This window comes from Monodelphis domestica, chromosome 3 (genome assembly GCF_027887165.1).
Source record: "Monodelphis domestica isolate mMonDom1 chromosome 3, mMonDom1.pri, whole genome shotgun sequence".
Taxonomy (NCBI): Eukaryota; Metazoa; Chordata; class Mammalia; order Didelphimorphia; family Didelphidae; genus Monodelphis; species Monodelphis domestica.
In genome coordinates, this window is record NC_077229.1 from 39,023,054 (window position 1) to 39,048,323 (window position 25,270).

General features: G+C 38.8%; 1 protein-coding gene and 1 pseudogene across 1 annotated transcript; one reads left to right on the plus strand and one right to left on the minus strand.

Moving 5' to 3' along the window:
• The window catches only part of LOC100027767 (cell cycle checkpoint protein RAD17-like), a 46,705-nt pseudogene extending 26,677 nt beyond the window's left edge, over window positions 1-20,028 (minus strand).
• LOC130458045 (mas-related G-protein coupled receptor member X1-like) lies at window positions 20,027-20,926 on the plus strand. The gene has a single exon (XM_056820939.1). The coding sequence runs from the start codon at window positions 20,027-20,029 to the stop codon at window positions 20,924-20,926; it is 900 nt and encodes a 299-aa protein (XP_056676917.1).
• The last annotated feature ends 4,344 nt before the right edge of the window (window positions 20,927-25,270 follow it).

The following is a 25,270-nucleotide window of genomic DNA, read 5'->3' on the forward strand; positions in this document are numbered from 1 at the left end:
CACAGGAAATGATGTAAAGTATGGCCATTATATTTAGGTGTATATACGTATATTTATATATATGCATAGATAGATAGATAGATAGATAGATAGATAGATTTACATGCTGGGTGAGCAAAGCCCTGGTTCACCAGGGGTCGACTACCCAATGGCTACCCTCACAAGATTTAGCCAACCTGTCAAAGCCTTTGCCTGGCGTGTGGCTGCTGCCGCATGCTAGCAGCTACTGGGAGCCACAAGTGAGAGCTGGGTGTCAGGTTAGGGTTAGAATCCTAGACTTTGCTCACCCAGCATGTGAAGACTGCTTCTGCTGAACAGACAGAAGAAACCAACAAGAAGGTTCAACGGCTGAGAGGGCAATGCAGCAAAGCACTGTGGATTGCTTAGGGTGTGTTGGAGCACAAAGACAACACGGCCATCCAATGCAGCTGAGGAAGTCTCCAGGTGTAATGACTTTTCGTGCCAATGGACCCAGGCTTCCAATGCCGAGAGAGTGGGACTGTCTCTGTGCATCGACTTTTCCACTTAAATCTTCCACTTAAAGCTTTCCACTTAAAACCCGATGGCTACCCTCACAAGGTTTAGCCAGCCGTTGCCCGGGGTGTGGCCGCTGCCGCATGCTAGCAGCTACTAGAAGCCACAAGTGAGAGCTGGGTGTCAGGTGAGGGTCAGAGGCTGGAGAGCTGCCCTAGGAGGGCACGACAAGCCCTCCATACCAGAGATACTACCCCTCCCTGAGCACCCTATACACCCCACTGTTTAAATCATCATGTCATTCATGTTTTGTTGACTATCTCTTTGGTTATGTGTCTGTTGTTAAGTTCCATGGAAATATATATATGTATATATGTATATGTATATATATATATATGTATGTATAAATATAAATAATTGATTGTGTGCCAAAGAAATATGTAATAACCAACCTATTGTCCCTGCTATGACACTATATGAGAAATGAGCTACTGTGCGATAGCAGAATGATACATGAAGCCTATGCATGTGGGACTGAGCACATAGCACTTTCCATCTCTATTACTTTACTGGATCTTCACACTTAGAAGGCGTACACCCTCAACCTCTGATAAAGTGCTGGACAGATCTCAAAGATTACCCAGAAGAGGATAGAGCCAACTCCCAAATTAAGAATGGGAAAATTGAAATAAAAAGGAATCTGATTAGGGCCAGCCTCCCTCTTTCCTTGCCACAATATAGACCAAGAGGGCAGGAAATACAGAATGATATTAGATATGTACTCTAAGGAATGTTGAACAGTTTAGAATCATGTACACAGCAGTGAGACCTGTCTTCCACATATCAGCTTTCAATGACTACTCAGGCTTACAGAATCTTCCTTCCATGTCATACTATGTGAGTAACATCTCTTAAAGGATTGCTTTCTCATAATGAGTCTCCTATGGCCTAAGGGGGAACAATGGTTTATCAGCTTCTTGATCTCATTTTATTTTGATTTAGTATAATTTATAAAATGCCAAACTTCATCCCTTCTCACATGAAAGAAAAAAGAACTTTAAAGATAACCTTGGGTGAAGGAGCCAGTATGAGTGACAAGGATGCATTTGCTTGCCAGGGACTCTGCAATGACAATAACCATCATCCTTTCCCTAGTTTATGTAATGGATATACTTAGGACACCTGGTGCAATGCCTCAAAGTCTATAAAAGTCACTGTGGAGGAACAGAAGGAAGGGTCATTGACATCCAGAAATGTTTAAAGCATAAATGGGTAAAGAAGAGTTTGGAGGACATCATTGCTTTATAATCTGCCAATCCTAAAGGGAAGAAAGAAAAGGAAAGATAAGCTGAAGACTGGGGTGTCAGACTATACAACAAATCTGTGAATCTAACAAGATCAAGGGAGCTTGACTTTCCAAATACTGAAACTTGAATGTGTACCTTTAAATTCTCCCCATTCATTCTATTCTCATACAAGTGGTGGAGATTCCAACTATCACCTACCATGGGCTACTCTCCCAGGTCAAGTGGGGTATAGCTGGGTGAGTTAATGGTCTTTAATGCTAGGCAAGCCTCGGTACTTCCCAAACTCTTCTTCAATCTCTCAATCCCAATTAGACAGATAAGAAAAAGGAGACTTTTATCCAGGAATTAATTTGCTCACATTGCTAGAGAAGAAGTATCTTATCTAGATGGGATTATACCCTGAAAGGAAGCCTATGTAAGCACCCCAAAGAGATGAAAGACACTTATCCAGAGTTATTCTCTGACTAATGTCAAAGGAATGGGACAGCTGGGAAATTTCTCCACATATAAGCACATGAACCCAATCATATGCATATGCTAATCCTTCCTCAGCAAAGTCTTAGCATGATTCAGTAGTGCAGGCCTTCTATACTCATGTGCATTCAGAATAACGGAACCTAAGATCACACAATGTTTTCCAAGAGAGCCTGAAAATGCCTACTTTCATTTCCAGAAATATTGTGTGAGGATCAGGGATCTGACCTAACAGAGAATGGGGCCCATGGACAATACTCTTGTCTTCTGTCTCAACGGAAGGACAGAGTAGTTTCAGAGGTAGCCAAGGATTCTGGGAACGGCAAGTAGAAAGAGGATAATGGATCAGTGTGATACTGAGGCTCCCTTCTGATATCTCTGAACTGAAGCAAGAGTTTCAAGGGAATTAAGTGCAATGCCCACACCTTTTAGGAGTTATTTCCTGGCATCAGTTATCGTGAAGTTGAATTTTGGGAAATTAATACACTTGGGGTATAAAGTTAGAAAGTTTCTTCTTTGTTAGCTGTAAGCAAAAGCTAAGCAGTGATGAGCAAGTGCTCTGTTCCTGCCTCTGACCTGGATTGAACAGGTCTTGGAGGAGAGAGGATGGATTGTCATCTGGTGGCATTTTCTGTGACTCATACAGTCACCACTGGTTTTCACTGAAATCTCTATGTTTTGTAGGTTTCTTTTATATCCTCTATGGAAATCTGTCCTATAGAGTAGGAAGGGGGTTTCATGGTTCACTAGACTTCTCTTTCCCATGAAAGAACCTTCTGGGTCTCTCTTGAAAGAGGAATGAAGCTGAACTACACAATGACAAAATCTAAGGATTTGAGGGATCTAAAATGAGGGAGGGGGAAAGTTACAACAACAGTTTCTATGGAACAATTTCAAACACATCTCACTGGCCCCTTATCACAGCTCTTTCCCATTTTCTTCTTTTTCTTCTCCTCTTGGCAGCAGCCTGCTTTGCCCACCACTTGTATCAAAATTGCAGCATAAGACACTGTTGCAAGAACAGCTCTTTCCCCTTCTTGGTCCCTGGGCAGCCATTCAATGGACTAAGAAGGAAGAGAGAAAAGGTGATGGATTCTTCTACAGGGAAATAAGGGTAATGAGTATGAGCATAGATACTTTCAACTCAAGTGGAGTTTGCTTTCTAACTGCCATAAGGAAATCTGCTTCCCTTTGGATGCTCCATGGCTGCATATGAATGGCTTTAGCTGCTCCCAGGGACTGATGACTGCTGAGGAGATCATCTCCTCTGGCATACCAGGATTGAGGCAATGGATTAACAACTCCAGGATCACAGTGACCAGCATAGAGATCAAGATATTAAACAGATTCACCAAATAAAATTCTTTCTGAATGATGAATAGTCATTCTTATTATTGACTTATAGAGGACTTTCAGTTCAATACACATAAATACATGCAAACAGAGCCACATCAACAATACACTATGAAAAGGGATTTAAATGATAATTAGGGATCACTATTTTCCAGAAACAGCTGTTGGGATGAAGGCCAGAGCAATCAGATGGGGGAAGGAACCCAAAGTAATGAGTGTATGCCAGAATGAGGTTTAGGAAACAAAAGGGGTGTCAGGAATGAGACTCTTGCTACCTGCCATCATCTAGGTTCTTAGTAGCCTCTTCCCTCATCTGATCCAAGTCTTCCTTCCAAGGCAGAATCTCACCTGAAGCAGGGGACTCTGAGAGAAATACTCTTCATTACATAGAGCTGGAATTATTTAAACTCTTGTCTGAGAACTTAAGATCTTAGCCTGTGTGGACATATGGATTAGAATTGGGCAGATCACAAAGCATCAGAGGAAGAGCAATATAAGCAGAATCATGAGTTGATGCTGATATAATTCCCCTAAGAGAATATTTTAATACTTCTGTGCTCTGATTGAGCAGTTCTACAAAACCACAAAGTACAAGGACTGATTTAAGATCTTGATTTCACTTGCTGTACCCTAAATTTCCATTCAGAGCTTCTCACAACCCAGATCAATGCAAAAAACTTCTCCAGGTAAGTCTCCTCAAGACCCCGTCTTTGCTTGAGAATTAACCTATTCCTTCTGTCCTTGATAAAATGGGTAAGAAGGAAGCAGAAGGAAATTCTTGTCATCTTTGGGTATTGTGGTATGTGACAGAGTTTGGAATCCCAGGTGGACAATTTTGAGGGAATAGTACAGGAATGAATACTTCTGTTACGTTCTCATTCCCTTATCCCAGCATCCTTTCCTTTTCTATTGACTTCTTTGTGTCCTCTTTCAGTTGTCCCTTCCTTCTCTTTGTGTGTAATATGACAAGACATATTCATTTTGAATGGAGCGGTGGCAAAAAAAAATTACTTTCGAGGGCAGCTGGGTGACTTAGTGGATTGAGAGCCAGGCCCAGAAATGGGAGGTCATAGATTCAAATCTTGTCTCTGACACTGCCTAGCTGTGTGCCTCTGGGCAAGTCACTTGAGCCCATTGCCTAGCACTTACCATTCTTCTGCCTTGGAACCAATACATGGTATTGATTCTAAGATTCTAAGATTGAAGGTAAGGGTTAAGAAAAAGATTTACTCTCAGCACATACTGAAAGCTGAATAATTTAGTAACCAGGCAGATTTTATTATGTGTAGAAAAAAATATGAATCTGATTTCTGTCTCTTTTGCTCATTTCACGAATCAGGTTAACACTAACCACTCTGCCTTCTGAAAATTAAAAAGGCTTTCAGTTAGCAAAGAGTTCAGTAACATTTTCACACAATCAAGAAATCTCTTTTATATCTTACAGATCCTACCAGCATCTCTTTGTCCTCCCTAATTTCATGGTGGGGAAGGGATTAGTCACACATGAGAAGCTAACAATCTCAGGATCATAGAATAGAAATTTGAATGGAACTCAGAGGAGATGAATGATGCTCAATACACTTTGACTCCTTCTGTAACAATAATTGTGTATCTTTCATGAATGTACATAGGAATTATACTGTCATAAAGTATTACTTTTGTATTGTAAAACAGTGCTATCCTGCAGTATTTAGATGGCTGTCAATTGGAAGTGGGATTTGTTTTGATATTCTTGACCCCAGAAGGTAGCCCAAGGGGAATGGCTACAATTTACTAAAGTAAAATTGTGCATGGCTATCAGGACATACTATTTAACAATGTCTCTCCCTCAGGACTCATGGGAAAGACAAGACTGACATTTAAATTATGAGCCATATTGGCAAGCATATGAAGAAAATCTATTTGTCTAAAGTACCTCACACCTTTCTGAACCAATTCTCAGTGATTAACATACTTCTGCTTCATATACCAATCCCACCTTGGTGATTCTGACCATCATTTTGCCATTATTAAAGGGTCATCCTCAATTGCCCACTTCTGATTGCTTTGGTTCTATCTTCTTCCTCCCATACAGACACACACACACACACACACACACAAACACACACACAGACACCTCTAACCTCTTTCTTGATGTACATTCTCTCTTTATCAATTGCTTTTTTTTTTTTTTAAATATATTTTATTTGATCATTTCCAAGCATTATTCGTTAAAGACATAGATCGTTTTCTTTTCCTCCCCCCCACCCCCCATAGCCGACGCGTAAGTCCACTGGGCATTAGATGTTTTCTTGATTTGAACCCATTGCTTTGTTGATAGTATTTGCATTAGAGTGTTCATTTAAAGTCTATCCTCTGTCATGTCCCCTCAACCTCTGTATTCAGGCAGTTGCTTTTTCTCGGTGTTTCCACTCCCATAGTTTATCCTTTGCTTATGAATGGTGTTTTTTTTTCTCCTGGATCCCTGAAAGTTGTTCAGGGACATTACACCGCCCCTAATGGAGAAGTCCATTACGTTCGATTATACCACAGTGTATTAGTCTCTGTGTACAATGTTCTCCTGGTTCTGCTCCTCTCGCTCTGCATCACTTCCTGGAGGTTGTTCCAGTCTCCATGGAACTTCTCCACTTTATTATTCCTTTGAGCACAATAGTATTCCATCACCAACATATACCACAGTTTGTTCAGCCATTCCCCAATTGATGGGCATCCCCTCATTTTCCAGTTTTGGGCCACCACAAAGAGCGCAGCTATGAATATTTTTGTACAAGTCTTTGTGTCCATTATCTCTTTGGGATACAGACCCAGCAGTGCTATGGCTGGGTCAAAGGGTAGATATTCTTTTGTCGCCCTTTGGGCATAGTTCCAAATTGCCCTCCAGAATGGTTGGATCAGTTCACAACTCCACCAGCAATGAATTAATGTCCCTACTTTGCCACATCCCCTCCAGCATTCATTACTTTCCTTTGCTGTTATGTTAGCCAATCTGCTAGGTGTGAGGTGATACCTCAGAGTTGTTTTGATTTGCATCTCTCTGATTATAAGAGATGTAGAACACTTCTTCATGTGCTTGTTAATAGTTTTGATTTCTTTATCTGAGAACTGCCTATCCATTTCCCTTGCCCATTTATCAATTGGAGAATGGCTTGATTTTTTGTACAATTGATTTAGCTCATTATAAATATGAGTAATTAAACCTTTGTCAGAGGTTTCTATGAAGATTTTTTCCCAATTTGTTGTTTCCCTTCTGATTTTAGTTATATTGGTTTTGTTTGTACAAAAGCTTTTTAGTTTGATGTAGTCAAAATTATTTATTTTACATTTTGTGATTCTTTCTATATCTTGCTTGGTTTTAAAGCCTTTCCCCTCCCAAAGGTCTGACATGTATACTATTCTGTGTTTACCCAATTTACTTATGGTTTCCGTCTTTATGTTTAAGTCACTCACCCATTTTGAATTTATCTTGGTGTAGGGTGTGAGGTGTTGATCTATTCCTAGTCTCTCCCACACTGTCTTCCAATTTTCCCAGCAGTTTTTATCGAATAGTGGATTTTTGTCCCAAAAGCTGGGATCTTTGGGTTTATCGTATACTGTCTTGCTGAGGTCGTTTTCCCCCAGTCTATTCCACTGATCTTCCTTTCTGTCTCTTAGCCAGTACCAAATTGTTTTGATGACTGCTGCTTTGTAATATAGTTTGAGGTCTGGGACTGCAAGGCCCCCATCATATGTGTTTTTTTTCATTATTTCCCTGGATATCCTTGATCTTTTGTTCTTCCAAATGAACTTTGTTATGGTTTTTTCTAAATCAGTGAAGAAGTATTTTGGTAGTTCAATGGGTATGGCACTAAATAGATAAATAAGTTTGGGTAGGATGGTCATTTTTATTATATTGGCTCGTCCTATCCATGAGCAGTTAATGTTTTTCCAATTGTTCAAGTCTAGTTTTAGTTGTGTGGCGAGTGTTTTGTAGTTGTGTTCATATAGTTCCTGTGTTTGTCTTGGGAGATAGATTCCTAGGTATTTTATTTTGTCTAAGGTGATTTTGAATGGGATTTCTCTTTCTAGTTCTTGCTGCTGAGCTGTGTTGGAGATATATAGAAAAGCTGATGATTTATGTGGGTTTATTTTGTATCCTGCAACTTTGCTAAAGTTGTTGATTATTTCAATTAGCTTTTTGGTTGAATCTCTAGGATTCTTTAAGTAGACCATCATGTCATCCGCAAAGAGTGATAACTTGGTCTCCTCCTTGCCTATTCTGATGCCTTCAATTTCTTTATCTTCTCTAATTGCTACTGCTAGTGTTTCTAGTACAATGTCAAATAGTAGAGGTGATAATGGGCATCCTTGTTTCACTCCTGATCTTATTGGGAATGCATCTAGTTTATCCCCATTGCAGATGATATTAGCTGTTGGTTTTAGATATATACTGTTTATTATTTTTAGGAATGACCCTTCTATTCCTATGCTTTCTAGTGTTTTTAATAGGAATGGGTGTTGTATTTTATCAAAGGCTTTTTCTGCATCTATTGAGATAATCATGTGGTTCTTGCTAGTTTGCTTGTTGATGTGGTCAATTATGTGGATGGTTTTCCTAATGTTGAACCAGCCCTGCATCCCTGGTATGAATCCTACTTGATCATGGTGAATGATCCTTCTGATCACTTGCTGGAGTCTTTTTGCTAGTATCCTATTTAAAATTTTTGCATCTATATTCATTAGGGAGATTGGTCTATAGTTTTCTTTCTCTGTTTTTGACCTGCCTGGTTTTGGAATCAGTACCATGTTTGTGTCGTAAAAGGAGTTTGGTAGAACTCCCTCTTTGCTTATTATGTCAAATAGTTTGTATAGTATTGGGGTTAACTGTTCTCTGAATGTTTGATAGAATTCACAGGTGAATCCATCAGGCCCTGGGGATTTTTTCTTAGGAAGTTCTTTGATGGCTTGATGGATTTCAATTTCTGATATGGGATTATTTAAGAATTCTATTTCCTCTTCTGTTAGTCTAGGCAGTTTGTATTTTTGTATATATTCATCCATTTCTCCTAAATTGGTGTATTTATTGCCATATAATTGGGCAAAGTAATTTCTAATGATTGCCTTAATTTCCTCCTCATTGGAGGTGCTGTCCCCCTTTTCATCTTTAATGCTGTGAATTTGCTTTTCTTCCTTCCTTTTTTTAATTAGATTGACCAGTACTTTGTCTATTTTGTTTGTTTTTTCAAAGTACCAGCTTCTTGTCTTATTTATTAAATCAATAGTTCTATCACTTTCGATTTTATTAATTTCTCCCTTAATTTTTAGGATTTCTAATTTGGTTTTCTGCTGGGGGTTTTTAATTTGATCGCTTTCGAGTTTTTTCAATTGCATTTCCAATTGATTGATCTCTGCTCTCCCTTGTTTGTTAATATGAGCTTTCAGGGATATGAATTTGCCTCTGATTACCGCTTTGGCTGCATCCCAAAAGGTTTGAAAGGATGTTTCGCCATTGTCATTTTCCTTGATGAAATTATTAATTGTTTCTATGATTTCTTCTTTAGCTAAACGGTTTTGGAGTATCATATTGTTTAATTTCCAATTGGTTTTAGATTTGGTTTTCCATGTACCATTACTAATCATTATTTTTATTGCCTTGTGATCTGAGAAGGCTGCATTCATTATTTCTGCTTTTTTGCATTTGTGTGCTATGTTTCTGTGACCTAATGTATGGTCAATTTTTGTGAATGTGCCATGTGGTGCTGAGAAGAAGGTGTATTCCTTTTTATCCCTATTTATTTTTCTCCATATGTCTATTAATTCTAATTTTTCTAAGATTTCATTCACTTCTTTTACCTCTTTCTTATTTATTTTTTGATTTGATTTATCTAAATTTGATAATGGTTGGTTTAAGTCTCCCACTAGTATGGTTTTATTGTCTATTTCTTCCTTCAATTCTCCTAGTTTCTCCATTAGAAATTTGGGTGCTATATTATTTGGTGCATACATGTTGATTAATGATATTTCCTCATTGTCTAGAGTTCCTTTTAACAAAATATAATTACCTTCCCTATCCCTTTTGATCAGGTCTATTTTTGCATTGGCTTTATCAGATATCATGATTACCACTCCTGCCTTCTTTCTATCAGTTGAGGCCCAGAAGGTCTTACTCCATCCTTTAATTCTGACCTTGTGGGTGTCAACCCGCCTCATGTGTGTTTCTTGAAGACAACATATGGTAGGGTTTTGGATTCTAATCCATTCAGCTATTCGTCTACGTTTTATGGGTGAGTTCATCCCATTCACGTTCAAAGTTATGATTGTCATTTGTGGACTCCCTGGCATTTTGATTGCCTTCCCTAATTCTAACCTTTTCTTCTTCGGCTCTACCTTTTAGTCCAGTGATTTACTTTGAATCAGTCCCCCTTGTCCCCTCCCTTGATGTTTCCCTTTTTAGTCCCTCCCTTTTTGTTCCCTCCCCCTCCCCCCTCTCTTTCCCTCCCTTTTTGTTCTCCCTCTCCCCCTCCCCCCCTTGATTTTCCCTTCTCCTTACCCTTGTTGGGTAAGATAGAATTCAAGATCCCAATGGATCTGGATGTTTTTCCCTCTCAGAGTTGATTTCCCTGAGATTGAGGTTTAAGTAAACCCCCCCCCCTCTCTTCCTCTCCTTCTTATAGGAGTTTTCTTCCCCTCCCCTTCCCCTGTGAATCTTTGTGTGAGAACCATTATTCTATTTGGTCTTTCTTTACCCCCTATTTATACATTACATTTTCCCCACATATTAGTATACATAGGTTGATATAAATGTAGTCCTTATAGAAGAGAGTTTGAGTAAAAGAAGATAACATTTTTCCCCTTTCCTTAATATTTACCTTTTCAGGTATTCCTTGCTCTTTGATTAGACATTCTTTTGTCGCCCTTTGGGCATAGTTCCAAATTACCCTCCAGAATGATTGGATCAGTTCACAACTCCACCAGCAATGAATTAATGTCCCAACTTTGCCACATCCCCTCCAATGTTCATTACTTTACTTTGCTGTCATGTTAGCCTACTGCTAGGTGTGAGGTTATACCTCAGAGTTGTTTGGATTCGCATCTCTCTGATTATGAGAGATTTAGAACACTTTTTCATGTGCTTATTAACAGTTTTGATTTCTTTATCTGAAAACTACCTATACATGTCGCTTGCCCATTTATCAATTGAAGAATGGCTTGATTTCTTGTACAATTGATTTAGCACTTTGTAAATTTGAGTAATTAAACCTTTTTCAGGGGATTTTATGAAGATTGTTCCCCAATTTGTTGCTTCCATTCTGATTTTAGTTACATTGGTTTTGTTTGTATAAAACCTTATTAATTTGATGTAGCCGAAATTATTTATTTTACATTTTGTGACTCTTTCTAAGTCTTCTTTGGATTTAAAATCCTTCCCTTCCCAAAGGTCTGACATGTATACTATTCTGTGTTCGCCTAATTTACTGATAGTTTCCTTCTTTATGTTTAAGTCATTCACCCATTTTGAATTTATCTTGGTGTAGGGTGTGAGGTATTGATCCAAACCAAATCTCTCCCACACTGTCTTCCAATTTTCCCAGCAGAATTTATCAAATAGTGAATATTTTCCCAAAAGCTGGGATCTTTGGGTTTATCATATACTGTCTTTCTGAGGTCACTTGCCTCCAGTCTATTCCACTGATCCTCCTTTCTGTCTCTTATGCAGTACAAAATTGTTTTGATGACCTCCGCTTAACAATATAGTTTGAAATCTGGGACGGCAAAGTCCCCTACCTTTGTATTGTTTTCATTATTTCCCTGGATATCCTTAATCTTTTATTCTTCCAAATGAACTTTGTTATGTATTTTTTCTAAATCAGTAATTTTTTTTCTGAAGTTCAATGGGTATGGCACTAAATAGATGAATAAATTTGGGTAGGATTTTTATTTCTATCGTATTGGCTTGTCCTACCCATGAGCAGTTAATGTATTCCCAATTGCTCAAGTCTAGTTTTAGTTGTGTGGAGAGTGTTTTGTAGTTGTGTTCATATAATTCCTGTGTTTGTCTCAGGAGATAGATTCCTAAGTATTTTATTTTGTCTAAGGTGATTTTGAATGGGATTTCTCTTTCTAGTTTTTGCTGCTGAGCTGTGTTGGAGATATAGAGAAATGCTGATGACTTATGCGGGTTTATTTTTTATCCTGCATTTTTGCTAAAGTTGTTCATTATTTCAATTAGCTTTTTGGTTGAATCTCTAGGATTCTTTAAGTAGACCATCATGTCATCTGCAGAGTGATAACTTGGTCTCCTCCTTGCCTATTTTGATGCCTTCAATTTCTTTTTCTTCTCTAATTGCTACTGCTAGTGTTTCTAGCACAATGTCAAATAGTAGAGGTGATAATGGGCATCCTTGTTTCACTCCTGATCTTATTGGGAATGCATCTAGTTTATCCCCATTGCAGATGATATTAGTTGATGGTTTTAGATATATACTGTTTATTATTCTAGTAACGACCCTTCTATTCCTATGCTTTCTAGTGTTTTTAATTATGTGCTTTTCTCTGCTAGAGCAGAGGATCTGAGGCTTGTGGAGGTATATGAGGAGGGGGACCCCTCATTCCCGTCCACTCACTCCACTTTCCCTGAGGTGGAGGGATTGTCAGTGGTTTTCTAACCCATATGTAAGTGTTAAAAGATTTTAAGTCAAGGCTAACTTTTTCTTTTATATCAAAATCTACCATCCTTATATTGGGGAACCGCAGACTGCAATTTTGAATAAACTCCAAGAGCTTAGTCAGCTGTGACTTGTTTACTTTTCTCTTTTACTCACCTTTTCTGAAAGCTGTGTTTGATTATTTCAGTGAATATCTTTCTTTCTTTTGTTTCACTGTATCCCATGATGGCCCTTTTCTTCTCCTAACTTCTCCTGTTTTGAACAGCTCCACTTATATTAGGAGCCCTGGATTACTACCCCACAAATCCTGCTCCATCCACAGGGGGGCCCAGCACCTCTTCCAGGGGGACAATCCGACCTGTTGAAAACTCATGGGGCTTTGGGGAAGGGGGCTTACCTAGCTGGGAAAGGTCCTGTTCTGGTGCCAGAAATATCATGGGCAAGGTCCAGCCTCACTTGCAACTTCAGAGCTTCCCAACAGGTGGTGCACAATCAATCAAGAAAATAACAAACATAAGTCAACTGTATCCTTATGGCCATGGGAATGCTTTGCATCTGATGGCTGCTCCGCCATCCCCAACCTCGGTGTTTATATTTATATCCATTTTCTTGGCACACAGATACATTACCTAACATATATGTTTAAAAAGAAATAATTAGAAAATTGATACATTAACTTTTAACAAATAACTTGATTAACATTCTATATTTTTGTATTGTGATTACAGACAGCATAAAGGTTTCACACAAGAGAAATGATTTTGTCACAGGTGGCTTAGTTTTCTCATTACCCTGTGAGGAGTTTTGAGCTTACAAACAATTGAGGAAATTTACTTACTACTTTAATAAAAAGAAATAATCAAATAAAAGGTCTTAAAAGAAAATCCAGTAAACATATTATTGAGGTTGAGGGGTACTGGGAACACAATTCAGATTTAATATTAGACTGGTGATTTTTCAGGGTTTACTGGGGATTTTCTGAGTTACTGGTTTGTGAAATTGAGTCACTGAGGCATGTTGAAACTTAGTGTACCTGTAGTGTAACTATATGTCTTGTATGGGCCTTTCTGATGGATTTGTGTGCTGGCTTCATGAGATTAAGCTTCTATGAGTGGGAAAGTTCTGGGCTTGGCCTGCAGCTCCAGTTTTAATGGGGATTATGTTACTAAGGAAAAGTTAAACCATGATAGTCTTTTGGGGTTGGGATTGAGGATCTGATCTTTTGGAGATGTTTTGGGGAATTAGATATTTTGCTCTTGAATTATTCCTTCTGAGACTAGGGGGAATAATAATCATGTCAATTAGAAAGGTAAGGGATGTAAATGAGAGAGGTCATGAAAGGGGGATTGAGTGTGCAATCACAGCTTGCCAAGCTCCACTCTGTGGTCTCCTTAGTGACTATGTATGACTCTGTCAAGGCATCATGGCCTGATAACAGCCAGCAATAGATATAGTGAGGATCAAATGTGAATATATTTGTAAAATGCTTAGAACAATGCCAGGCATATATAATAAACATGGCTCTTCCCTTTCTGTCCCTAGAGAAGCAACTTTATATGGAGGTAGCGTTTGTTCAATCATTGTTCAGAGACAATGCATACCATGATGGATTCTAGGCATTGACTTGAGAAGGTCTTCCATTGAGTTATATGTTGTCTCTGTGATTAGACTGGGTCTCCTTCATATGTCAGACAAGCATAAAACCAACCCCAGAATGAACATTAAGCCAATTGATGGATAAAGAAATAATGAAAGGAGTTGCCTCTCTATTAAATTTCCAGAACTTGAACTGAGAAGACGGGAAATAAGGAATTTTCTTGATTCCCCTCTCTAATACATGTAAGGATTGAAGTAGGCTAGCCTCAAGTGGTCCAGTTAAACATATTAACTTTTAACTACTACATACTATTAAAAATCAGACAAAGAGACCCTTCTGGATGAAGATCTGGCTCTTTTGTGAGAAAGAAATCAAAGGGTCAAAGGTCTGCTAGATTCCTTAACTTGTAAAATATACACACAGAGAATTTCACGTCTGTCCAAAACCCCCACAAGAGGTCTCTGAGAGATCTCTAAGATCATATTCAAATATTCTGGTCCCCAAGACTATTTCCAGACCTTTTCCATACCTCTTGACCCTTGGATGACATTCCAGTCCCGTTAACTTCTTCAAAGAATGTATTTGATACAAATTACATTATAAAGTGTATCCACCCACTTAGGATTAACATAGTAACTTGTTTGTGTTTAATACATACACATAGCAATACATATAATTGAAAATATAACTCAGATATTACTCTGGGACTACATTCTATAAGATTAAGTATTAATATCCAGATACTCCATATATAATATTTTAAAATGTTTATTACTAATAACTTAAATCAAATGGAAAGTAAAAAGCTTAAGTAAAGAGGGAGCAAAACTTGACTGTCACTATGGAAGAGAAGAAAAGCAAGTGAAGTCACACACAACTATATACAAATATAGTAAGGACCGCTATATGGACAAATGGTAAAGGATGCTGGGAGATGAACTCTCTAAGTATTCAAGATTTTCTAATTTCACATTCTGTAAAAATTAAATTATATCTTTAATAATAAAAATATTACATTTTATAAGGTTTATTAAGGATGATTGGAAATCAAGGATACAAAATAAAAACCACATGCCCATGGCTGATTAGCCCATTCAATATTCCCACCCTTAGTTTACTTGCTACATCATTGCAATGGAAGAGAAGAGAATTTGGGATGCTTTACTGCCAGTTAAATACCAATTGTGATCTTGCCAACGTGGAGACTCAGGTGAGATTATAGGGAATTCTGGGAAATACCAAGGACTTCTGGGGATTGAAGTCTAGGGTTCAAAATCTCCCTTTTTACCTACTCCCCTGAGACCCAAGGAGGACTAGTCTCTCTGATGGGTCTTGTAAACATACAAACAATGAAATTACAATAATTTGAGGATAAGAGGAAAAGAGAACAATACCAATAGTTGATAGACACACTGACAAAAAGCCAGTTATGGGGAAGTCCCCTTTGGCATAAGAGTACACATACAAAACAAATGCATTTAAACATCAAACAGTTCAAATCACCAAATCCCAAAGTTCACTTTGGATCTTCTGGTGCAGCTTGTGGTCTGTGGAGGCATCTTCCTGGTGTCTTCTCCAAAAAGTTCACTTTCTGGATTTGGAGAGGTAGAATGTTTCTTAACCTAAAATTACTCTCAAAAGGAATTTAAACTTTGCAAATTTAAATTAATAATAATTATATGTTCCCCCCTTAAAAGGGTGATTGAAAAACACAGCGATCACTCTGGCATGCATGGCTGAACTCTGGGGTGCATGAATCAATCAGAAGACAAATCAAAAACATCAAAAAAATCCAAATAAAAGAAGATAATTTCTGGATGAAATATAGTCTATCAAAAACTTATGTATAAAACTTCTAAGTAAAGGAAAAATAAATACATAATAGGTCCTTGAATCAGGGCCCCATTAAAATGATATAAGCATTAAGAATTTACCCAATCAGTAGGCAGGACTACAGAAAGTTTGCCATACTATGAAAGACAGAAAAGGAACTAGATTATAGGATCCAGGTATGAGCCAAATTTGAGATACTTGGTAGAATATGGAACAAGGAAGACCTGCCTTTACCAAATGTTAAAAAGCTGCAACCTCAAACCCCAAATGAGTCAAAGTACTCTTGTCATGGCCCAAAATTTTCATCAACCCTATTGGGATTGGTTGGTCTCTGACCTTGTGCTTGATTGACACTCTGCAATTTAGCTCTTTTTTTGGTAACTCTTGTGCCTGAATCAGAGAGAATTATTATGTAAAGTCCCATAATTTTTTTTAAATCAGTGGCATAATTTTTATAGTCTCAAGCATTGGGTATTCATTGACATTATAGCAAATGTATTTTAAACATATATTACTGCAAAATCAAAAAAAGTTAAAGAAAATCTTACTACTGGTGACATGTGCTTCAAATATAAAAAGGAGAGAAAAATAAAAAAAAACTGATAATAGTATATTACACATGCAAGAAGAATATAATAATAGAAGTTTAAAATTCAAAATTATAGCTTATAATCATTGACACGTGTTATATTTAAAAGAGTGGAAGCCATAAACTGTAAGAGTTAAAATAGTTTAGGCCATAAATTATAGTGATTAAAATAGTGGATAATATAAATTGTAGTCGATATAAGAATGGGTGAGTAAATTTTGACCTCAGAAAATATGTTTTCACTACAGTGTCTTGTTTTAAATCAAATATAAGGTGGTCGCCAAGGAAATATTCCCAATTATGAATATACCCAAGTCAACTGGGTTTTATAGAGAAATTAAAAAATAATATAATGAGGAATCAAAGAAAGTGTAAGAAAAAAGGAATAATGAGAAAAGGATAGACCAGCCCAGGGCAGGCCTGGCCAACCCAGGCCTAAGTCCTAAAAGAAAAGATCAGTCAGTCCTTAATCACTCACCACAAGATGTGTCCAAGCAAGGATATAGACACCAGGTCAGCCAGCCATCCTTCTCCAGAGAGGGATTATTCTGACTGTCCTCAAGAGCCTCTCCCAAGAGATTCCTTAGAGACTCTTCTTTCAGAGCCTCCTCCTTAGAGCACTCTCCTTATAACAGCCTCCTTAGAGACTGTTTAGAGACTGTTTTTTTCAACAGACTGTCCTTCTTATATAGGGGGTTTTCTCTTATGTCACCTCCCCTAAGTTCTTCCATCTACCAATCACAGTAGATGTTTTCCAAAGGACAGCCCATTCTGAATTCACACCTGAGTAGACTAATCCTTTTAGTAATCCACACCTGAGTAGGCTAGAATCTCGGTGTAAGTTTTTTTCTCTTTGCTCCTTATAAGATCACAAGTTGCCTGACTTTATAGGTACTTAGCAACCCTCTGTATTAATTCTAAAAATAGGCATGGCTTAAGTATGGGTTTAAGTACTTTTCATTGTTCAGGAAGGAGTTTTTTTTTTGTCCCTAAAGCAGTCTTAAGTACGTGTGGAGTAGAGGTCTTCCCATTTCTGATCTAAGTAGAGTTCTCCTGTCCAAATGGGGAATGGTCCCAATAGGGATTTGTCCCAATGGAGAGAATTCCCCATTGGGGAATTTTTTAACATTCACAAGTCTGAGAAGTTTCAAGATTCACACACACTATGTTAGCTAAGGAAATGTAAAATACAAAGGTTTCTCACCAAAAATGAGATCCATTTCCTCTTCATACCTAGCCATGATCCACTGTGAGTGCAAAGAAAATGATTTTCACAACTACACATTCAAAAAAGTTTCAAAATCCCCAAATTTCACAATAGACCAGTTAATTACAATACCAAACAAACCCACTATTATATTTAACATTAGTCTGCTGCATGACATTTAAAGAAAATGGATACTTGTCAAAAGTTTTAGAGGCATAACAATAGTTCAACCTTGGCAAATACATTTTTAAACAAAGTCAAACTTATTTGGGTCTAGAACATCATCAAGAAATCTAGATTGTTCTGGTGGAAGTAAAGTGAGGTGAAGAGTTATAAATGAGAGATGCTTCCTTTTTGGGAGTCATCCAGGGGTACCATTCCCTGGGATTAACTCCCTAACTTCTTTGGTATGAGACTGTGATGTCCCATCCATTCACATTTTTATAAATGTGGAAGGTGGGAATTATAATTCTATTTCACTTCAGCTACTGATCAGTTGTTGAAAAAAATATAAAAATCATGTCTAAAGACCCCTTAAAATAATTTGAGATATTTAGCTCATTAAATTTTCCAAAGGTTGTTTTACAATTGTAACCAGTTTTGATGAAGTCCATCCATCCTCTATGTGACAATTTAGAAAGTCAAGATAGAAAAAAGGCTATTTTTATATATGGACTTATTCAATAATTTTTGTTCAGTATAGTTATAGGGGAAAGCAACAGAATATAGCAGTAGTTAAAACCCAGTACATTAAAATGATTCAGTGTAACAGAATAGTATTGAATACATTAATATATGAACTTAAAACCAACAGAATTAAAACTTAAACAAAACAATCAGTAAAATGCAATAAAATACAGAGATTTTTATAAAACCTTGGAGTCTGAAAAGCCTTAAAATATAACCTCCAGTCACTTTAAAGTTCGTTTTTGTTTTATTTTCATCCATTGAGATTCCTTTTGTCAGTACTGTGGAATTCCTGATATGGAGGAAGAAAATGAGTTTTAGGAATCTCAAATTGGGCGGGCCCAATTGGTAAAGAGTTGCAGGGAGATGAATTCCTCCCCTGAATTGCAGGTAAAATAAGTAAAAGGAACTGGGCACTCAAAAATTATCTTTTTAATTATGCCATGCATTGATCTCTCATAGAACACACCATATTAGTAATCAACTTCCTGTTTGGGAAAGTTTCTTCCTTCTCTTCATTCCACCCCACCACCCCCTCCAGGTCTGCTGCCTTGTGGAGGCTAAATGTAGCCTAAGGAATGAACACTCTAGTTTTTACCAGTTGGTTTGTGATTCCGAAGACACAAGGCCAGCTACCAGCAGTCTGGGTCCTGGGGCTGGGCCTGGGGAGATCGGACTCAGACACCAGAGTAGAGTAGTTGGGACTGGGCCTGAGCGTAGGGCCATGCTGGGCTGGAGCCAGGTGAGCAATCTGGGTCAAGAAGGTTGAGTGGATCGATGGAGGCAGGAGCACCAGGAGAGAGCTTCCAAGCTGAATCAAGAGAAGCTTGCGAAGGGGGCAAAAAAGCCTTGGCAGGAGAAACATGGCTTAAAAAATTTTATCTAGCCTATCTTAAAAAAATTTTAAATTTCTCTTCCAAGTGGTTGCCATTAACTGTAAAAATTAAATTATATCTCTGATAATAAAAATATTATATTTTTGAGTTTTGTTAAGGATTATTAGAAATCAGGATACAAAATAATAACCATATGCCCATGGCTGATTAGCCCATTCAAAATCCCCATGTTTAGCATACTTGCTACATCATTGCAATTGAAGAGCAGAGAGCTAGTTAAATACCAATTGTGATCTTGCCAATATGGAGACTCAGGTGAGATTATAGGGAATTCTGGGAAATACCAAGGACTTCTGGGGATTGAAGTCCAGGGTTCAAAATCTCACTTTTTACACATTTCTCCCAGTGATCCTTGTACAGAGAAAACAAAACAAAACAAAACTATTTAGTAATATGCTTGGTTAAAGGAGTCAGTGTGATTTACAAGGATTTATCTGCATGCCATGGCCTGTGCAGTGCCAATTCCCATCATCCTGCCCCTTGTCTACATCATGGGTATAGGGAAGATATACACAGTCTTTCCTGAAATGTGTGCCAGAGTCACCATGGAGGAGAAGGAAAACAAGGGCAGGTTCTGCCCAGAAAATTTAAAGTGTAAATGGGTAAAGAATGCTCATGTAGAAGTTGAATGAGTTTTAGAATCTTCCATTCATGATGGCAATAAAGTGAGGAAATCATAAGCCTAGGTCTGGGGTGTCAGGCCAGACATCGAACCTAGGGATCCAGACAAGATGAAGGAACCTTGACATTCCAAGAACTGAAACTTGAATGTGTACCTTTGTAATCTCCCCATTCGTTTTGTTGGAGATTCAGACCCAGTAACTCCAATCTCTTCCTTGTTAAAAATAGACAACTCTACCTTCCCTCTTAGAATCAATAACTCTGGAATACTCTCTCACCCACTTCCCTGTCTTGGTGTCTCCAGGGCAACTGAGAGGAGCGTTTTCTGAGGCTGGAATCATCTACCATGGCTGAGTCTCCCACAGCTGAGCAGCTGGAATCTGTTCTGGACACCACAGTGCTGACAAGTACAAATTGGAGCTTAGATCCTCTGACTGAGGCAGCTAGAAAATCTGTCTCACTCTCCTGGACAGAGATCCTCTCCCTGGTCATTGCCCTGGTCGGGCTGGTGCGGAACAGCATCGTCCTGTGGCTGCTGGGCTTCCGCACCCGGAGGAGCCCCTTCTCTGTCTACATCCTCAACCTGGCCGCGGCCGACGCCCTCTTCCTTGGCAGCCACTTTGTGTTGTGCATGTGGGTAATTGTTGGAGATTTAAACCTTCTTGTCCTGATGCTGCTAGGGCCCTGCCTCCTAAACATGTCCTACTGTATGGGTTTGAGCCTGCTGGCGGCGATCAGCACCGAGCACTGCCTCTCTGTGCTCTTCCCCCTCTGGTACAGATGTCACCGGCCCAAGCACATGTCTGCGGCTGTGTGCGCCTTCCTATGGGCTCTGCCTGGCCTGTATTGGGGAGTATATGTGGCTCTTTATTTCCCGAACAAGAACACCTTCTATGATCTCTACTTCGATCTCAACTTGGTCCAGTTCGGCTGGTTCTCCCTCCTCACCTGTGTGCTGGGCGTGTCCAGCCTGATGCTGGTGCTGAGGGTCCAGTGCAGCTCCCAGCGCATGCGCCCACCAAGGCTCTACTTCCTGGTGCTGCTCACAGTCCTCGTGTTCCTGCTCTGCGGCCTGCCCTGGGGTTTTTTTTATGCAGTTTGGATTTTTAGCCGCTTCCCTTTAATGTTTTATGAGCTCTCCAGGCTCCTGGCCTGTGTGAACAGCAGCGCAAACCCTTTCATTTACTTCTTCCTGAGCAGCCAATGGCGTAGAAGAGGGAGGGAGCCTCTCAGGGTGGTCTTCTGACCTATTCTCTTTTTTTCTATCCTGTTCTCCTTTCTTCTTCCCTCCTTTCAACTACTGTTCCTTGCCCTTTTCTTCCCTGCCCTTACCTTCTATGGTCTGAGCCTCATTTCCTGCCAGAATGCATTCCAGTTCTTTTAGCAGTGTTTACCAAATGAGGAATTTCCCCCCAAATAGCTTGTTTCCCACTTTCTCAGACATTGAGTTTTTGCTGACTCTCCTTTCTTTAATCTGCCCCATTGCTTTATCTCCTTATTATCTTACCAGTCCCCCAGGTATAGGATGACTGCTGACTTGTGATCTGGTCTGAGTTCCGGCAGTGCTGTTCTCCAGTTATCCTGGCTTATTTTCATCATTTTCCGTGATATGGTTGACCTTTTGTTCTTCCAAATGAATTTTTGGATTTGATTTAGCCCATTCAGCTATCCTCTTCCTCATGTGGGGTGTTCAGGGAGGCATAGCATCTCTGGTATGGAGGGCTTGTCGTGCTCTCCTAGGGCAGCTCTCAAGCCTCTGACCCTCACCTGACACCCAGCTCTCACTTGTGGCTCCCAGTAGCTGCTAGCATGCGGCAGTGGCCACACCCCAGGCCAGGGCTTCGACAGGCCGGCTAAACCTTGTGAGGGTAGCCATTGGGTCTTAGACCTCTGTTGAACCAGGGCTTTGCTCACCCAGCATGTGAAAACTGTTTTGGCAGAACAGGCAGAAGAAACCAATAAGAAGGTTCAACAGCTGAGAGGGCGATGCAGCAAAGCACTGTGGAGTGCTGAGGGTGTGTTGGAGCACAAAGGACAACATGGCCATCCAATGCAGCTGAGGAAGTCTCCAGGTATAACGACTTTTCGTGCCACTGGACCCAGGCTTCCAACACTGAGAGAGTGGGACTGTCTCTGTGCACCGACTCTTCCACTTAAATTCCCTTCACGCACAAGTGTCTTTGTGCACACTCATCTACACACCATAGATAAAAACGCACAAAGACAATCGTCATCCTCGGTTACCGAGAGACTACTAGTACTACTAATGCTTATTTAAGGTTTTAACTATCACAATTGTATAACTATGTAAGATTTTGTATGCTTTAAGTTTAATTCATCCTTTCCCTATAGCTAACTCTCTGGGTTATATAACTTCCCTTTTTCCACCATAACTATCTCTGTCCTTATATGTTAAGGGTTAGATCTGTCAGTTCATCCCCATGCTAAGTTAATCTATTAGTCTGTTAGTATTTTGCATTATATACATATATGTTTGCTGGATAATTATCACATATGATACATACATATAAAATATATACATGAGTTCTGCAAAGGAGTCAAACAGATAGAAAAGTTATTGTCTTTTCTGCTTGTTTAAGTCCTGCTAGAACCTAATTTACAGAAATGTACATTGTTCTCCTGGACTGTTCTTATCTAATACCGTCCCTAAATAAGTTGGTCATCATGTTTGTGTTCTAGATATGTTGGATACTCTGGGTTTTAAAATGAATAATTAATAGCTCCCCAAGTAGATGAAGACACTTTTATGGTGGGTGGAGTATGGTGAGTGGAGGGTCAGGTAAATCACTTATCCACTATATTGTTTCCCCAAATCTAAAATGGGACAGATAATAGCATCTACTTCATACATTTATTGAAAGGATATTTAATATTAGCTAATATTAATGGACATTCATGTGGGGGTTGCTTTGTGCCAGGAATTGTGCTAAATTCCTTTTTCAATCTTATATTCTTGCTCTTCCAATCAAAGTAGATAACATTTGAAGAAGGCTAAGCTTCGTGCCCGGCATAAAGCGAGAAGCATATGAGTATTCTCTTCTCTTTCCCTTCCCCAGAACAGCAGCAGAGTGAAGAATCAGCATTTGACAGGTCCTTGTTTAAGAAGAATGTATGCCATGGTAGATTCAGTCTCAGAAATGAAAGAACTTTCCACGAGGCCTAGGATGACCAACATTCTTCTTCAGTCCCTCAATCCCCATTGGACAGATGAGAAAAAGGAGACTTTTATCAAGGAAGTAATTTGCTCACATTGCTAGAGATAAGAAGTATCTGGATGGGATTTTACCCTGAATGGAAGCCTTTAAAAGAAACAAAAAGAGAGGATGACACTTTTCTAGAGTTATTCTGTGACAAATGTCAGGGGAATGGGACACCTAGGAATGTTCTCCAAATATTGTGTTTTTGTGAGTACATATAAATTCATATATTAATTCATGTGTCATTAATTTGTACAGCTGAAGTCTACAATGTGATATATTTCTGGTGAATATTAAATAGAGTATTAACAGTGATACCCAAATAGCTTTGTTTCTTTTTGTCTATAAACTGTATGTAAATATGCACAAGTACCCAATCATGTGTATATACTAATTCTTCCACAGCAAAGTCTTAACCTGATTAAGTAGGGCAGTCCTTCTTTCCTCCTCTGCATCCAGAGTAACAGAACTTCTCACCCCACTATGTTCTCCAGGAGAGCCTGAACATGCTTAGTTTCATTTTCAGAAATATTGTGTGAGGATCAGGAATCTGAGCTAACAGAGAATGGGGCCCACGTGCAATTCTCTTGTCTCCTGTATGAACTGAAGGATAGAGCACTTTCAGAGGTAGCCAAGGATTCTGGGAAAGACAAATAGAATGAGAATAATGGACCAGTGTAACATTAAGGCACCCTTCTGATATCTCTGAACTGAAGCAGGAGTTTCAAGGAAATTAAGTGCAATGTCCACAACCTTTAGTAGCTATTTCCTGGCATCAGTTACTCGAAGTTGAGGTCTGGGAAATTAATACTCTTGGGGTACAAAGATAGAAAGTTTCTCCTTTGTTAGGTGTGAGCAAAAGCTAAGCAGCGTTGAGCAAGTTCCTCCCTCTGAGCTGGAATGAACAGGTGCTGTAGGAGAGAGGATGGATTGTCATCTGGTGGCATTTTCTGTGCCTGACACTGTCACCACTGGTTTTGCTGAATTTTCAGCAATATACATTATGTTTTCTACATAAGCTTCTCTATTCCCCTCCATCAGAGCTTATTTTAGGTCAAATTTAAGATCTTATATTTATCCTATTAATTTTCATTTAGACTACCCTAATATGTAAGTGCAATGATATGATTTGGGGTCATGAATATGTGATCCAGGATGTTAGTGATCCCTCCATGTTTCAAGTCATAATAGAATCTGATTAACCTGCAATATTCTTTTCCCAAATGATTTACAAAAATTTCATATCACACATAAGTTGGTCGTCCTCCCTGGAGAAGAGCTTTAGAGAGCTCCTTCCAACTTGTCACTGAATCATTAGCAAACCATTCTCTTTGGTGCTGCTACTCAATTGCTGGTGAATTGACATCTTAGACAAGTCTTTTAGCTAACATCTCTCCATGGCTTTGTTACCCTTTTGTGCTTACTTTCTTTGTGTTTCCATTTTTTTAGAGCAAGAGAAATGTTTTGAGTTATTTTGAGAGAAGCTTCTTTGTCTTTTGTATGTCGTGCCCCCTAGCTTATGTTTCATTAATGAAAACTAAAAGGGAAATGTATGTTTGCTTTGAATTGCTCTTGATGAAGACACTCTAGGTTTTTGTGATAATTTTATTTTTGTTGTGATTATTTTCAACCTACTGAAATACCTTCCAATTGCAAAGTATCACAAGAACAAGAATGTGGATGAAACTATCAGACTTCATTTTAAATGACTCCCTTTATATATAAAAGATTCACTATTTGCCATGCATTTTAATAACATTTTAATTACCTATAAAATATCTTTAACTTTAGTTTAGTTTTTTTTTTTAATTTTGGACTCCAAGTTATGTCCCTCTTCCCTGAGGACTCAAACAAATTGATAAAGATTATACATTTGCAAGCTCAGAAATATTTTTTCACATAAAGGAATAAAGGACTGGGCAAAGTAGTGTCTGAGCAAATTGTTGGGAAAGACAAGTGAGTCAGAGATCTTCAGATTCCCCAGTTGAATTTCAAACTCTGAAATGCAGAATATATACATTTTTTTAGTTTCTGCTCTACCCCCAGCCCCTTCCCATACAAGAGGTGTCCAAGAGAATTGCCATTCCTCCTGGACTCTAGGACCATTTCCCGGACCATTTCCAGATCCCCTGGTCTTTGAGACCATTTCTGGATCTCCTGGTCTCAATGACTTTTTTCTCCTGGTAACTTCTTATGTGAATTGTTTTGCTATAAAATCCATCATAAAATGGATTGACACACACTTAGGAATAATTTATGTAAATTTTAGATTTACTCCACCCTGTTTAGTCATTACAATTTTATCAACCAAGGAATGTATACATTCCCACTTAAGGATTAAGTGTGGGGGACGATGGTCTGTAACCTGTATG